The 17,141-nt window shown below is 53.0% G+C and overlaps 1 protein-coding gene across 2 annotated transcripts; it reads left to right on the forward strand.

Annotated features, from left to right (window-relative positions):
• Nucleotides 1–4,851: 4,851 nt before the first annotated feature.
• On the forward strand, nt 4,852–16,631 carry CCNQ (cyclin Q). Of its 2 annotated transcripts, none has more exons than XM_036271731.1 (5): nt 4,852–5,037; nt 7,834–8,017; nt 10,044–10,176; nt 12,318–12,545; nt 16,105–16,631. In XM_036271731.1, exons 1-5 carry the CDS (start codon nt 4,920–4,922, stop codon nt 16,192–16,194), a joined length of 753 nt encoding a protein of 250 aa, XP_036127624.1. In that variant the 5' UTR covers nt 4,852–4,919; the 3' UTR covers nt 16,195–16,631. The 2 variants fall into 2 exon arrangements, with proteins under 2 accessions (XP_036127624.1, XP_036127625.1); XM_036271732.1 differs by having other exon boundaries at nt 16,165–16,631.
• Nucleotides 16,632–17,141: the final 510 nt, after the last annotated feature.

The raw sequence follows: 17,141 nt of genomic DNA on the forward strand, positions 1-17,141 counted from the left end.
TCTGTGGAAACAGGATGGACCTCCACCCAAATTTGGTTTGAATGTGGAAACTGATGATGCCAGACCCACCAAGAGGTTATGGAAAGGTTTTCCCCTCACATACCGAGGTTTTCTGGTGGAGAGCAGGGCAGGTCCGCTTGAGAGGTCGTGGAAAGGAGATGGGTGGGTTCTTTGTCATGGTTGGGGCTGGAGCCAGGGTAAGGATTTCTCTTTGTGGTTTGAACCCCCTTTGGGCGCCAAAGGAGGGAGCACCCAGGCTTTCTCTGCAGTCGCCTAGATGTGGCTCTAGGGGGACAGGGGGACGAGGCCTCACAGCTGCCAGCAGTCGGGTTCTTCATTACAGAGTGGTCAGCTACAAGGAGTGCTGCTTGGAGGAGGCAGTTTGGAGGTGGCACATACCCTTGGCAGGCACTTTTTTTTTTTTATCCTCACCAGAAGACATTTTTCCATTTTTTGTTCAGATAGAGTGGGAGGGAGAGAGAGGAAGAGAGAGAGAGAGAGAGAAAAATTGACGTGAAAGGGACACATCAAGTGGCTGCCACCGCACGACCAACCAGGGCCAGGGACAAACTGCAACCAAGGTACGTGCCCTTAGCGGGAACCGAACCCGGGTGTCTCTGGACCGCAGGTTGATGCTCTAACCGCTGAGCCAAACCGGCCAGGGCGGTACTATGGTCTGAATGTGTGTGTCTCCCTTGCCAAACCCATATGGTGAAATCCTAACCCCAGCCCAGCTGGTGTGGCTCAGTGGTTGAGCGTCGACCCACACACCAAGAGGTTCCCGGTCAGGGCACATGTCCAGGTTGTGGGCCAAATCCCTAGTTGGGGGCATGCAGGAGGCAGCCAATTGATGTTCTCTCTCATCAATGTTTCTATCTCTCTCTCCCTCTCCCTTCCTCTTTCTCTCTAATATCAATAAAGAAAAAAATTTGCCCTTGCCAGTTTGGCTCAGGGGTTGGAGCATCGGCCTGCAGATCAGAGAGTCTTGGGTTCGGTTCCCGCTAAGGGCATGTTCCTCAGTTGCGGTTTGTCCCTAGGGGGCCCCAGCTGGGGTTGTGTGGGTGGCGGCCAGTCGATGTGTCTCTATCGCATTGATGTCTCTCTCTCTCTCTCTCTTCCTCTCTTTCTCCCTCCTGCTCTATTTGAGGATAAATGCAAAAATGTCCTCAGGTGAAGATAAAAAAAAAAAATTCTAATCCCCAAGGTGATGCTATTGGGAGGTGGGGCCTTTGAGGGTGATTAAGTGATGAGGGCAGAGCCCTCAAGAATGGGATTAAGAACTTCCAGAGAGATCCCTTGCCCCTTCCACCATGTGGGGACACAGTGAGAAGATGGCTGTCTGCAACCCAGAAGAGGATTCTCACCAGAACCCAACTGCAGTGGCACCTGATCCTAGACTTCCATTTCCCAGAATGGTGAGAAATAAATTTCTGTTGTTTATAAGCCACTCAGCCTGTGGTATTTTGATATATTGCTGAACAGTCTAAGATAAGGATGGGGGTGGGGGTGGGAAATAGGCTCAGGCACCAGGAGCTGGATTTGGGGGGCAAGGGCAGAGCAAGTGGGAGGCCATGGAGTCCAAGGACACAATGGCTGCAGAGACGTGGAGTTGAGAGGGTGGGTGGGCAGAGGGCAGCGGGAGGACCTAGAGTGAGGCTGGTGGTAGGAGGGAAGAGGCTTGACCCGCTGCCACGCTGGCGTAGAGGTGCCGGTGGAAAGGGGCCGAGGTGGGGAAGCAGGGGTGACAGTGCAGCTTGGTTATTAAGTATTGAGAGGGTTTCAAGGACATGTGGGGAGGAGGCTGGTGGCCTGAACACTGTGACTATTGTCCCTTGTCTTTGAAGACCTCCCAAGCTTTCCTGGGACCCTGCCTGGGCACAGCCTTTCCTCTGCACCCTGAGTACCTCTCCCCGCTTCTCTGTCTCCTTTGAGCTTCAGCCTGAGCCCACCCTCCCTTCCTCCCTCCCTTTCTCATGTGTTAGACAATCGCACTGACAGGCCCTGTGAGGAGGGGCTGTGGCTTACTCAGTGCAGAGGCACGCAGGGAGCTCAGATAAGGAAGTGTGGCAAATACCGTAGAATCCTCTTCTGATACGATTGTTCACCCCACCTTTATTGCTTGTCTTCTCTGTGCTGGGCCTGGAGGTGATCCCTGGGAGAGGTCAAGAGTCCAGGGGTTGGGGAGAGAGGGGGTGAGCCACATTTGGGAGTGGTGACAGGTGGCAGGGAAGGGAGGGCCCCCACAGTGGGTGTGCCTTGCCGGTGGGAGAGGAGGTGCTGCCTAAGGGTTTGCTGGTTCCAATTGGTGGCTAGTGAATTATTCATTTATCAACCACTGCACCCAGGCTGCCTGCCAGGAGGGTACCCTGTGACCTAGGGCTTTAAAAATTAACGTGTTCATTGAGTCATTCCCTCGACTCACATTCACAGACACCTATTACTTGCTGAGCCGACTCTTCACACCACAAAAGGCTCAAGGGAGAAGAAGGATTCCGAGCTGCACTGTTTAACTGGCAAACACAGTGGGTGAGGAAGCGACAGGCAGGGGTCAGTGGAAAGAGGGATACGATTTGGGTGTGTGCACGTGTGTACACATGTGCACCTCTATGTCTGTGGTAGGAGTGCCTGATGTGCATGTGTGTATGTGTTTGTGTGTGAGTGCACGGAGAGTGTGTGTAGTGTGCATGGATGTGGGAAGCTAGGAGGCAGTGGCCTGATCCAAGACCCACAGTTCTTTTAGGTGAGTGCTCCGGGCTCTCTGGATTTCAGCCTTGGACTGGGAGAGGGTGGCACTGCTCCTGGCCTAGGGACAGACACCAGTAATAGAGCACTCAAGGCATGACAGGGGCCAGCAGCACCAGGGCTGAGGGCCCTGAGCCCTTCCACATGCACACATGAGTTTCCTGTGCACACATAGGTACTCAGCCCAGGGGGCCTGAGCCTTGCCTCGGACGGAGGGAGCTGGGCGGAAGGATGTGGGGCAGGAATTCCTTCGCTGGATGGAGCTTGTGCAAAGACTTTGAGCCAGGAGTCCATAATCCTCAGGGAGCTGCCCTAGGTCCTTGCCATGAGTGGCAAAGTGGTGAGACCTGAAGCTGGACAGTTGACAGGTGACTCCACAAGGACTGGCATGTCAGGCCAAGGTCTCAAGCTTTTTCCTGAGGTGAAGGAGTCCTGAAGAGTATTAGGCAGGGCAGGGCCCACTCAGCCTCACATTTTAGGAAACTGGTGGCTGACGCTGTGGGCTAAATAGTAGTGCCCCAAAAGATGTGCCCATGTTCTAATCCCTGGAACCTGTGTATGTGACCTTATTTGGCAAAAAGGTCTTTGCAGATGTGATGAAGTTAAGGATCTTCAGATGAGACCATCCTGGATTACCCTGGTGGGCCCTAAATACAAGAGTCTTTATGTGAAGGTGCAGGCAGAGATGGGGGTGGTACAGCCACACGCCAAGGGATGCCTGGGACCACCAAAAGCCGGAAGAGGCAAGAAAGGTCCTCCCCTAGAGCTTCTGGAGGCAGCATGGCTCTTCAGCACCTCGATTTCAGACTTCTGGCCTCCAGAACTGAGAGAGGATAAATTCCTGTTGTTTTAAGCACCCCCCACCCCCCACCCCAGCTTGTGGTCATTTGTTTCAGCAGCTACAGGAAACTAACCTAGCTGAGGTGGAGAGAAGACTTGGGGGAGCTGGGTGGGGATGGCTTCTGAGGAAGGGGATGAAGGCTGGGTGGGTGGGGGGTTGGAGACATTGGGATCCTTACCAGGGTCCAGTCACCCAGGCAGAAGGGCTTGGGAGCAGGGGCTTTTTCCTCTCAATTTCCCAGCTCTCTCAAATCATAGCAATTATTCGACTGGATCAGAATGACCCGAGTGAGCTTGGGAGTTCCTTTGGTGCTGTGCATACACCCTTAATGCCTGGTGCACAATTCCCTGTTTGTGCAAGACAAACGGAAGGTGGGATGGTTTTGTGAGTTGAATATTCAACATTTATTCGGCAAACATTTATTAACTTTCTACTGTGTGCCAGGCTGGAAAGGCATGCAGTAACCAGCTTCGAAAGGGATGCAGGGCTGCTGTTAGACCCAGAGACAAACACCCCTAATACCCTCATTCTGCGCACAGCATTTCCTCCGGGGCACATCTGCACGTCCCGGCACGACTGCAAACCTGGATTCGGGTTTTGCGAACATTAACACTGAATCACACACCGTTTCCTGTTGGGAGCTGCCCAAGGCTCAGCGTGAGCTCCCCCGAGTGCCCTTCGCCCAGGGCTTGGCGGACGCCGGCAACTCTCCCCTAAACTACGCTGGGCGACCAGCCCGGGGCGACACCTTAGCTGGACCCCAGCGCAAGTGCCTGGGGATGCCCTCGCGGTCCCCTCACAGAGTCCCCCGCAGGTCCCCGCGGCCGGAGGGTAGGGCGTGCAGCTCCCTAAGGTGGGGCATGTGGCCTTCGGGGATTGGGCGCAGGGCTCGGGCTGCAGGGCTGGACTTCCCGAGGGCAGGGCGCGAGGCGTCAGAGGGCGGAGCGGCCTGTGTCCCAGGGTGAGACCGGAGGCCCCGGAAGGTGGAGCGTGTATTCCGGAGGCCGGGCTTAAGCTTCTCAGGGGCGGGGCGCTCGGGGGCGCCGTGGGCAGCCGCCGGTGCGAGCCAGCGGCCGGGCAGCTTCGGCCTCTGCGCCTGCGCTGGGCCTGGGCCTGGGCCGGCCGGCCTCTCCGCTCGCCTTCCGCGCGCCGCCGCGCGCTCGCCCCGGGAGGGGGAGGACAGGGTGGCGGGCCGGCCGGGGCGGGGCAGGGCAGGTGGGGCCGCCAGGTGGGGCAGGGCGGCCGCGCCCGCCGCTGGGACCCCCGGAGCCAGCGGCCGCGCGCTGGGGACTCTTGTCCTTCCCGCCGGGGGTCTGGGGCCTCCGGGCGGGGCCCCATGGAGGCCATCAGCCAGGACAGCTGCGGAGGCGGGGACGAGGCGCCGGGCGCCGAAGGGTGGCCCGCACCCGAGGCAAGGGTGCACTTCCGTGTGACGAGGTTCATCATGGAGGCAGGTAACCGTAGCCGGGAAGAGAGCGAGCTCTGCGCAAGAAGGGACGTGGAGGCCAGGGTCGCGGTGCCGCCCTTGGAGGGCCAGGGCCTGCGGGCCGTGGCCAGCGTTGCGGGGCCCCGATCCCCGGAGGAGGGGACCTACAGGACGCGGAGATGGTGCAACTGGGCAGGGAGAAGAGACCGGGCCTGGAACGGGCCTCTGCCTTTCCGCCACGCCCTGTACCAGGCTTTGAGCTGCCAGGCAGACGCGGGCATTGTCATTTCACGATCCGGCGCGCAGGCCCAAAGAGAGGACAAGGAAAAGACCTGGCACCAGCCAGAAGGTGGCCAAGTCGGGGCGCACGCATCTGGTTGAGTGTACCTTGCCTTTGCCACACCAGTCTCCCGGCATGCAGGGACACGGTATAGCACTTGGTCTCATGGAGCGTTTTGGAGCACGCGCTTGGTTTCTGACAAGCCTTGTTGGAGAGGTCCTGTCACACCGAGGACCCAGGGTGCATCTGGCTTTTTTTTTTTTTTTTGGCGGGGGGGCGGGGGGGGGATACGTGCTCCTAGCGGGAGCTGAACCTAGGACTCTCTGGTCCGCAGGCCGACGCTCCAACCTCTGAGCCAAACTGGCCAGGGCCGTGCATCTGGCTTTTTGAACCCTGCCAGGGCGTCCACAGTGATTTTGGGCGCCCCTGGTCCCCAGGCAGTCAATGAAACCCATCGAATTCCTGTAGAAACATTGTTTATCTGTCAATTGTATCTTAATCAGCCGGCAGACGGTTACTTTCTATCTTGATGGAAGAGGGGGTTGGATGAGTCTGATTTCAAGTCAAGGTGGGCGGAGCTTGTGGAAATGATGCAGAACCATAGTATTTCTAAGAAGAGTTGCAAAATGTATCAGGAAGGATGGCAGTGTCCCCTCAAATACTCCATCTATCTGCTGGGAGGGTCCATGTAAACCAGGAAAACAAGCTGCCCTTTGAGAATTTGCTGTATAAAACAAGACTTGGTGGGAGGTCAGATACAGCAATACCACCTATTGACATCTCTGGGAATGAGGGGGTCCCATGTAGAACCTGTCGATGTAACTGAAGTTTAAACCTGGAAATATTAAAAGCTCTTTGGATATCATTTTTGAAGGACTTATGTATGAAACATATTGCATATGCCTTTGCCTTTTGTGCGAGACTGAATACTGGTCCTCTAGAAATAACCTCCTTCTCAGCCTGGAATCTGTGATTGTTACCTTATGTAGCGAAAGAGATTGGACAGGTAGGCTTAAGCATCTTGCTCTGGGGGAACTATCCTCCATTATCCATTGGGCCCAATATAATCACATCTGTCCTCAAAAAGGGAGACAGGAAGAGAGACAGGCAGAGGAGAAGGCTGTGTGATGATGGAAGCAGAGTTAGAAGATGCTGCACTGCTGGCTTTGACGATAGAGGAAGGGGCCATGAGCCAAAGACTGCAAGTGTTTCTAGGAGTTGGAAAAGGCAAAGAAACAGATTCTCCCCTGGAGCCAGAAGGAACCCGTCCTGAGAAACACCTTGAGCTTAGCCCCCTAAGACTCATTTTGGACTTCTGACCACCAGGATTGTGTGAGAGAGAAAAATGTGTGTTGTTTTAAGCCACTGAGTTTGCGGTAATGTGTTAATGTAGCCCCAGGGAACTAATACACCTTCTTGGGTAGACTATTTTGAAGGTTACCTTACCGATTGTTGGTTGTTCTCCACCTTCTTCTTTCAGTTTATTGGATGTTTTTTAACCTTCTCTTGTTAATCCTGGTCATTGTGAATTTGTTTTCGTTCTGTGACTCATTGCAGCGATTTCCTTAGGAGCCGTCTAGGGGTGGAATGGGGGATGGGCCTTAACCCCCAAATCAAACCACCATGCTCTGGGTTTTGAGTTCTGTTCCCTTTTCAGTGTGTCAATCTTCTTTCCTGGGTCCTGGCTGTGGCTTTTCTCCTGCTCTGTCTGCAACTGCCTTTGGCAGGCACTCTGCCTTTTCTAACCTGCAGACTAGGAACCCAGTGCTGAATATAGTCTTTTTTGGGGGTGGAGGTGGGGTGTAAAATTGATTTTGAGAGAGAGATATCAATGTGGGAGGGAAACATTGATCAGTTGCCTTCCGCATGGGCCCTGACTGGGAATCAAACTCACCACCTTCTGGTATATGGGGTGATGATCAGCCAACTGAGCCACACTGGCCAGGACCTGAGTATAATCTTTATATTTATTTATTTATTGAATTTATTGGGGTGACATTGGTTAATAAACTTCAGGACTGTTCACCTCAGGATTTGTGGTATCTGCTTGGTGCTCAGAGGCCTTTTTTTGCTCCTGTCATCTTGGCAGGATTCTGGTTAGGGGAGCTGAGGGAGCGGTGGTGATCTCTAGATAAATGCTTGCTAAGGTGGAAACAGACACACAACAGTGTGTGATCCTTTCCATAATGTTGTGCAGGAGCTGAAATGCCAGGTGCTAACTGAGCCTTGCTTCACCTAGTGTGGTCTGCAGATGTGTAGCTGGCATGTGACCTGGGGACTTTGTAGAAGAGCAGAATCTGCAGAGCTACTGAAGCATTTGCGCACAAGCCCTAGAAGCTTGTTAGCGCATTAGAGTCTGAGAGGCTTGCTGTAAATCACCCCTCAGGTGAAAGACCCAGTAGTCACTGCTGGCTAGGCTCCAAGCTCTTGGTCTTGTCTGAGCAGGGGTGTGCACCTTTAGGGCCCAACCCAGCAGCTCCCCTCACACTTTAGCAGGGGGTGAGCACTGGGTTGAGGTATCTCTTGCCTATTTTCTCTTGGTAGGTGTCAAGCTAGGGATGCAGTCCATTCCCATCGCCACCGCCTGTGCCATTTACCATAAGTTCTTCTGCGAGATCAACTTGAATGCCTATGACCCCTACTTAGTTGCCATGTCTTCCCTTTACTTGGCTGGCAAAGTGGAAGAGCAGCATCTGCGTACTCGTGACATCATCAATGTGTCCAACAGGTAACAGCCTCTGGGCCCAGGCCTTTGGGAAGACTTCTTGGTGTCCACCTGAATGGGAGGGCAGAGAAGGGTCCCACTGTGCCCTGCCTTCCAGGTGCTAGCAGTCAGTCTTCAAAGGAAGCACCTGGGTGACTTTGAACCAGAGCAGCAAAGGTGGGAATGAGCCTAGAGTCAGAGCCCGGAGGTGGGGGTGGGGTCTGTGGGAAAGAAGTTTGGACCAGATAGTGGGAAGCCTCAAAGGCCAGATGGAGTGGGGAGGGGGTGGGTATGAAGAAGTCCCTGGTGTCACGGTGAGGTGGGCGAAGGGGTGTGGCTAGAGTAGAGGGAGCTTGGAGAGATGTGTTGAAGAAGATTCATCTGGAGCACTGGACAGGACAGATTGAACCAGTTGGGCCCACAGGTCGCCCATCATACAGGGGAGTGTGTGGACCCAGCTGGGCAATCATCTTATTTATTATTTATATTTAGATGGTGAGAGAAACGCAGTCAGAGTTGCTAAGGAGCGTCTCTGGCCCTGGTGTGGATGTAGTGATCAGTGGGCCCCAGCAACTGTGTTCCCATTGGGGAAGGATGTGGGGTCCAACCAGCAAGGCAGGCTGCTTTGAGGCCCGTGGGGCCCAGGAGAAAGGGATTTATGGAAAGTTACTGACTAGTGCTGCATCATAGCCTTTCCAGGAACTCTAATCATTGGGAAAGAAAACTGTTTTGTGCTGTTTCTCTTTTAATAAACAGGTAACAGAAAAAGCACTCCCCACCCCCTAAAAGCATGACAGGTTCACAGTGTGCCTCAAAAGATGATGAGAAAAAAAGGAGGGGGAAGTGAGGAAGGGTGCCCGGAGCTCACCTGTAATTACCCGGCCCCCAGCGGGGAGGGCTGATGGAAGGGGAAATTGTATGGGTCGCTAATTAGACATGAGGCCCCAGGTGGGGTTCTGTGGGAATTGGAAAATGAGTGAGGAGCTAGGAAGGGTGAGTCATTGGCAGAGAGTTTTGATTACTTGAGTGTGAATCCTGTTCTCATACATCTTGGTGATTCTGTGTAGGTGAGAGTGTTGCCAATGTATATGGTGTAAATAAGGACAGAATAATCCGGAAAGAAGGAAAGACAGTCTGGGAAATATAAAGCTGAAATACATGTATTCTTCTGAATACATCATCCCCATGATATGCTTAAAGACCTTCCTTGCATTCAGAGTGAGAGCCCTGGGCCTTGCCATCCCAGGGATTGAAGACTGCCCCTGATGCTAGGCTGGCTGTAACAGGAAACACAGTCGACAGTTCCTCTGGAGCAATTGCAAAGAGCCCATCTTTACATTTGGCATTTTTTAATTTAATTTAATTTTATTTTATTTAAAAAATATATATTTTTCTTTATTGATTTTAGAGAAAGAGGAAGGGAGAGGGAGAGAGAGATAGAAACATTGATTGGCCGCCTCCTGCTTGCCACCCCACTGGGGATCGGGCCCACAACCTGGGCATGTGCCCTGACCGGGAATGGAACTGGCGACCTCTGGGTCAGCGCTCAACCACTGAGCCACACTGGCTGGGCTACACTTGGCATCTTTTAAAAATAAATATGTTTTTATTGATTTTTTTTAGAGAGAGAGGAAAGGAGGGAGAGAGAGAGAGAAACATTGATGTGAGAGAGAAACATCAATCGGCTCCTACTGGGGATCGAGCCGGCAACCCGGGCATGTGTCCGACTGGGAATTGAACTGGGACCTCTCAGTCCATGGGACGATGCTCAATCCCCTGAGCCACACTGGCCAGGCTACACTTGACATCTTGCTGAGTGATATGAGACAGGGCTAAAACCAGAGGCTGGCTTCTTTCCTCCGTTGGTTCCTGTTTTTATCCTGTACACTAGACATGTAGATGAAGACTGATTTATAAAAATAGAAGTAGAACACTGTGTTAATCGTATGGCAGAAGAACATTGCAGTTTATATCCGGACATCATGTGACTTCAGGGCCTGCTCAGGGCCACTTCCCTGGCTGCTGTAAGCACTGCCCTTTCTCCCTGCAGGTACTTTCACCCGGGCAGCGAGCCTTTGGAGCTGGACTCCCGATTCTGGGTGATCCGGGACAGCATCGTGCAGTGTGAGCTCCTTGTGCTGAGGGTGCTGCGTTTCCAAGTCTCCTTTCAGCACCCACACAAGGTACGGACCTCTTTGTTCTTTATACCAAAAGTGCACCCAGCTAATCCTTGAGAGCACATGGGGGACGTTAGAAGAGCAGGGTCATAGCTGGATACCAGGACTCCCAATGGCACACGGTGATTGGCTCAGGCGACCTCTCCTGTCCCACTCGTGGAGTTTTCTCAGGTCCTGCCTTTCTGCCTGCTCAGCTGTGGTCATGAGCTGGGATCCATGCAACCTTCTGAAGCCCTCTGATCCTGTGACCCACATAGATTGTGTGCTCAGTGAGCCATGGGGAAACAGGGCTGGTTTTGTGACCTTCTAGAGTTCTTGTCCCCAAGAGTGCTGCTCTGCCTTGGAGCTTACATCTAGTTCAGTTTTTATAAAATTGATTTTTAGAAAGAGGAAGGAAGGGGTGGGGTGAGAGAAACATTGATCAGTTGCCTCCCATATGTGCCTCGACCAGGGGCTGAACCCACAACCTGAGTATGTGGCGTGACCTGGAATTTAGCCTGCCGCTTTTCGGTGTATGAGACGATACTCCAACCAACCGAGCCACACTGGCCAAGGTTTTGCTCAGAATTAGGAACCCATGAGAAAAGCCAAGTCACTCAAGTTAAGTGGAACACTCTTGACTGCTAGGAACACGGAAGTCCCAACAGAACTGTTTCAAACAGCAGCAAAAGGAACACATTAAACCTTTAAGGAACTTGGAAATTGTGGCCTTGTGGCGATGGGGGGGGGGAGAGTTGTGAGCCTCTGTGACAAGATTTTGTTTCTTTCTAATTGAATTTTTATTGAGGTAAGTGTAGATTTACAAGCAGACATAAGGAAATAATGCAGACATCCCATTTAAGGTAGAGATTTTGCCCAGTCTCCCTGAATGGAAACATTTTGTAAAACTAATACAATGTAGCAGCTGGCATGTGGGCATTGCTACAATGCCCCCGGTTTCTGGTGTTACTTGGTCATTACTTGTATTGCACTGGTGCTATACAATATAATTTTATCTTTCACTTGTGTAGCATATATCCACCACCCCTGTTAGATACAAAATAACTCCATCACCACAGGGGTCCATCATGTTGCCCTTTTTATAATCTCACCCCTCCTTTCTAAACTACCTACCTACTCCTGAAACTCCTGGCTGTGATTTTGAAACAGTGAAGTTTTCTGGCTCTGGCTTGATGCAGGGGCAAGGCAGGTGGGCCCTGGCTTTGTGGGGCAGTCAGAGCAGAGTCTGGGCAAGAACAGTGCCCACTGGGAGTGGGGCCAAGTGTGACCCTCGAGCCGTGGTCTTTCCCTTCCACTGGGGTTAGGGCAGGCATAAAGTGGTGGGTGAATCCCCTTCTCCAGCTGTGCTGGAGTCCCCCCTCACATGTGTTCACACATGTCGAGTGGGCTTACTAGTGTGTTCAGTTGAGAAGGAGGTTCAAGCAAAGCCGCTATCTCCCTAGAGTGGAAGCTGACAGATAATTGAGCTGGAAGGTCATTTATGAAGAGTTTGCAACCATTGGCACTATTGCAAAATGCAGTCGTCTGTCTCTAGTTCTCCTGAAAGCAGGCGTCCTATCACCAGCTGGCCTCAGGCTGGGCACACAGGCACCATGTTCTGTTCTGCAAATAAGGATGCTGTTTCTGGAGCTTATGTTTGAATGGTTCAAGGGGATGGGAAGCGTGATCACTGGCCGTGGCTGGAGAAGGGCCATGTGGTGGAGAGGGATTTCCGTGGGGGTGGCCATCTAGAGTGGTCCAGGAGGCTTTCCGGAGCTGGGCCTGGGGGACGAGTGGGTGGGCATGGGGGGACTAGGGCAGAAGTGGAGATGACTTCAGGCAGAGGGACTAGCAAGTGCCAGGGCCCTGAGGTGGAGCACACTTGGTTCGATCAAACTTGGTGAGAGGGTGGGATGTGGGCAGTGAGGCCGAGAGGGAGGCTGGGCTTGGATGCCAGCGGAAGGTCCCGGGCTTTTTTATAAGTGAGACAGGGCACTATTGGAGGGTTTGAACAGGTGACTCGATTCGATCTGTGTTTTATATACATCGAGACAGCTTATGGGAGAGTGGCTGGTGGGCAGAGGGACCCTAGTGCCTCACCGTGAGGAGTCAGGTGACTAGGGGCCAGAGCCCTGAAAGTCAACCGGCTGACTGGCGTGTCTTTGCAGTACCTGCTCCACTACCTGATTTCCCTGAAGAACTGGCTGAATCGTTACAGCTGGCAGCGGACCCCCATCTCCATCACTGCCTGGGCCCTGCTGCGGGACAGCTACCACGGGGGGCTGTGCCTCCGGTTCCGGGCCCAGCACATAGCTGTGGCAGTGCTCCACCTAGCCCTGCAGGTCTATGGGGTCGAGGTGCCCGCCGAGGCCGAGGCCGAGAAGCCATGGTGGCAGGTAAGGTGACTGCTCAGTGCACTGGCATGTGTCCCCCTTTCCTCTGCCTAAGGACTTTCAGAAGTCTCTGTACTTGGGTGTTCATGTTTCTTTGTAGTAATTATCCATACGAGAGAGGTGGGCTACTTGGGAATGCTGAAGCTTGAAAATACCCTGTCATTTCCAAGTCTAAGGCAGCGATTCTCCCCGTTGGCACTGTGGACATTTGGGGCTGGATCATTCTCTGTGGTGGGGCATCCTGGGCACTGTAGGGTATTGAGCAGCATCACTGGCCTCCACCCACTCAAAGCCAGGGCACCCTCCCGACTAGTCATGACAACTAAAAATGTCTCTATGTGTTGTGTAAGTGTCTGTCCCATGGCAGGGGTTGACCCCAGTTGAGAATTGCTGAGCTCAACCAAGCTCTTTTATTGAATTGAGTAGGAGCTTGTCATAGACAAGAGGTTAATAAACCTGGCTTCACATCAGAAGTATAGGGGGTGCTAAAAAAAGATGGATGGGTGAGAGAGAGATAGATAGAAAGAAAGAAGATGGATGGATGGATGGATGGATAGATTAGATAGATGATAGGGAGAGAGAGAGAGAGAGAGAGAGAGAGAGAGAGAGAGAGAGAGAGAGAGAAGACCCACTAGACAACCTACAGAATCCAAAGTGCAGTTTGTAGAGAGCAAGTTGAAATCTGTCCATTAGAAGGGCTGTGCTCAAGGACTTCTGCAGTCTTGTCTGATTTTCCCTGAGTAGTCTCATTGTTTCAAAATGAAATTTTGAGATCATTTTGTTTTTTTTCTTTCCCATATTTGAAGTTTGCTGTTTTTCTTTATAACGCCTCATTGTCTGGCATTGTCCTAGAATAAGGTTCTATATAAGCAGAATTTGAGGTAACTGAAGGTCTCTCCTTTTTTTGTATCACCCCTCCTCCAGAAACCCGCAGTGGCCAGAAATCTTCTAATGTGTCACTGTTTCCCTGAAGGGAGTGTGCCCCGTGGGTGCCTTCCTGGGCCTGTTCCTTGCCCCCCCCCCCCCGCAGCTCTTGGCCTCTTGGCTTAAATGGTGCCTCCCCCTCTCCTGACACTGCTGCCCCTGGTCTGCTTGACCTCCATGGGAGACCACAGCTTTTCCTGCTCTTTGTCTGCTGGCCTTTATTGTCTGTCGAATCCCATCCCTCCCACCCCAACAAGACTATAAGCTCCTGGAGGCCAGGGGTCTTGTCTGCTTTATCAACTGTCACATGTCCAGTGCCTAGACCTGGCACATAGTAGGTGCTCACATGTCTGAACAAACGCATCCATAGCCTGCTCTCGGGCCAGATGCACCCCACAGCAGTGTGGGGATGAAGGGCGTCTGTGTGACAGAAAGTACTGCTCCATGCAGGGGCTCCTCAGGGAGTTCCAGATCATGTGTCTACAGTGTCCCTGCTCTGTTGGAATCAGGTGGTGGCAGAGGAGCTGCCACTTCCTGGCCCTGCTTTCTGAGGGCATCTGGTGGGCATGGAGGCCCCAGTCCCTCGGCTGCTTAGATCTGCAATGTCGTCACTGGTTCCCCATTGTCCTTGCCGGCTCTCCTGTGTCTGCCTTTCTGCACTCCTTTCTCCTCACTTGCTCCTGAACTTCACTGGGCGCCACTCTGCCGCCTCTGCTTTTCACTCTGCCCTCGCGAGAGAACAGTGCCTGGAGGTGGCTCCACCATGAGCCTGTTTTCTGGGCAGTGATTGTTACAGCTGGGAAGAAGTGGCTTCTTCGGGGGTGGCGCACTCATGCTCACCCAGTTCTTCACCTTTTCTTCTTTTTTTAAAATCCTCACCCAAGGATATTTTTCTATTTATCGTCAGATAGAGTGGGAGGGAGGGAGAGAAAAACATTGACGTGAGAGGGACACATGGACTAATTGCCTCCCGCACGACCCTGGCCTGGGGACGAACTGCAACTGAGGTACGTGCCCTTGACTGGAATCGAACCTGCGACTCATTGGTCTGTAGGCTGATGCTCTAACTGCTGAGCAAAACCGGCCAGGGCATCTTCACCTTTTCTGGATGACTCTGGGCTTTGTGCACTGTGAGCATCCCAAATCCTGGCGCCCTTTGGACTTGTGAGCTGTGAGGGCCAGCTCCTGATGACGCCTTACCTGCCCAGCCCTGGAACACTCTGATTTGTGAAACACTTTTCCTGCTTGCATGCTGTCCACCGCCACTTTTTGCAGCAACCGCCTCTCTGTTGTCACTCGTTTGCTGAGGGCTGGGGCTGTTCAGGAGACTTAGCAGAACTTGCTGCGCTTCCCCACCAGAAGCCTGCCTGCACTGTGCCAGTGGCGCAGGCCTTTGCACTAAGCCGTGTCGAGCCTCTGTGTCCGTGAGCCACCGCCTCTAAATTGGTAGCATGTTGCAGTACATGTCAGCGTTTCTGTCCTCTTTAAGACTGAATGCTATTCCATGGTCTGGATGGACCACATTGTGTTTGTCCAGCCCTCCATGGAGGGACTCCTGGGTGGCTTCTAGTTTTTGGCCCTGGACTACTTTTTAATGGTCACGTCTCAGCTTGGGGCCTCCAGGAGCACACAGGTAGTGGACCCTGATAAGCGAAAACAAAAAGAGCAAACAGAGGGCAGGATACCAGGCGCAAGCTTCCAGGTCCCCTGCCAGTGGGGTCATACGGACAGCACAATTTCTCCCAGCAAGGATGTGTGACAGTGTGCATGGGATGCTGCCATCAGTGGTGTCCAGAGACTTTCCTGGGTGGTCCTGTAGGCTCGCAGTGCCCACGTGGCTGACCTCAGTCACTCGATCTCCAGCCCCTGGAGGTCAAGCTCATGTGTTCAGCCCAAGCCCCCATCAGAAAGCACTCCGTCAGCATAGATTACTTGGCAGGGGGCTCGGCCCAGCAAACCAAGACCTTCTCATCAGGCAGGGCATGCCGGGTACCTAGTGGTCCCCTCCCTGGAGCCAGGCAAAGGCCAGACCTTCCTCGGAAACATGCAGGGTTAGCCCTGAGCTGCACGTCACTCTTGATTTGGGCCCCTGGGGACTCATCTTACAATTTTGTAACCTCTCAGCCACAGTCAAGAGGATGTCTGGTCCAGGCTATAGAGCGGGTCCAGGTGTCCCCCAGGGGCAGCCTAGGTTGGGGTTGGGTCCAGTTAATCTAGCCTGCTTATTTCTGGAAATGGATTCCCACCCCTTTCTCTCCCAAGATCCCCAGAGATCCCCGACCTGAGAGAGCCTGGGAGAGGGTTGTGGGGAGGCAGGGGGTTGTGGGGAGGCAGGAGCCTGTGCTCTTGGCCCAGCTCTGTTACCAACTCCTTGTGTAAACCTAGGACAGACCGCCTCTCCTATCTGCGTCAGGTGATCACCCAGGCATCTTCCATCTGGCACATTCTCTGCTTTGTGATCAACCTTGGCGGGCAGGGATGGAACTGGCTTTGCAGAGAGCCATCATCATTTCCAATAGAGAAGTCCTCATGCCATGTCCCCCAGACCCCCATGCACTGTGACTCCATACTTAGCCGCAGGAGCCTTATTTAACACAGAGGGAGTCTAATCGGAACCTGTTTTCCTTCTCCTTTCTAGGTGTTTAGTGACGACCTTACCAAGCCAATCATTGATAACATTGTGTCTGATCTCATTCAGATTTATACCATGGACACAGAGATCCCCTAAGGCCCTGGTCCAGGCCTGCCCAAAGAGAAGCCTGGGACGCTCGGTTGCCAGGGGACGGCGCCACCACATCGCCGTGACGGCCAGTCCCCAGAAAACTGGCTGGGAGGACTGGTTTTATGCTGCTGGAGACGGGCTGGTGAAGGCGATGACATGCTGCCACTTTGATTCTCATGCTTTGACTGTCCCCGGCAGCCATGGTCCAGATGGTGACGGGAGCTGCACCTCCAGCGGGCAGGAGTGTGCTGTGTAGGGCGGCTCTAAGGCGTCCGTTTCTGCTTTTGTCCTTTGAAAGGACACAGAGTACAGTTGAGGTTTGGAATCAGTGGAAGGAAAATCAAAGAATCAATGTGACTGTACCCCTGGGGATTTTTTTAAGGCCAGATTTATAGAAAGTATGAATGTGTAACATAGATGGAATTTTATTTTGTATAATAAAAGATGATACAAATCAACAGAGTGTCTTTGCTTTGTAGCCAATGCTGCCCTGGGGTGTTTATAGGTGCTGTCCAGACTCAGTTTCCCCTCAGATGCTCTGCTCTCCAGGTGGGATTTCCCTTTGTGCTCCTGAGATGTTCTTGGGGCAGGCCCTGCAGTGCCTCCTGTGGGCACGATGGCACGGCATGTGCCCCTGTCATGGCGTTTTCTAAAGGAGCCCATGTGTCACCACTCCTCCTCCGCTGGGACCCTTGCAGGGCTCGGCAAGCATCTTGCTTGGTGAATGAGCATACATTTCGGAAAGGGAGTTAGGGGTTATCATTTGGGTTCAAAAAACCCAGATCTGACCAAAGTATAAGTAGGAAGTAATAAATTTTTATTGTTGTGATACTGAGTCTAGATGGGGAGTCTAGCGCATCTGAAGCCACGGCAGTGCCTCCCCAGCTGCCACTCAAAAGGCACTTCCTGAAGGACTGGTCTTGGGCGCGTTAGCGAAGCGGACCACCTTGGGT

This window comes from Molossus molossus, unplaced genomic scaffold (genome assembly GCF_014108415.1).
Source record: "Molossus molossus isolate mMolMol1 unplaced genomic scaffold, mMolMol1.p scaffold_m16_p_2, whole genome shotgun sequence".
In the NCBI taxonomy this organism is placed as follows: Eukaryota; Metazoa; Chordata; class Mammalia; order Chiroptera; family Molossidae; genus Molossus; species Molossus molossus.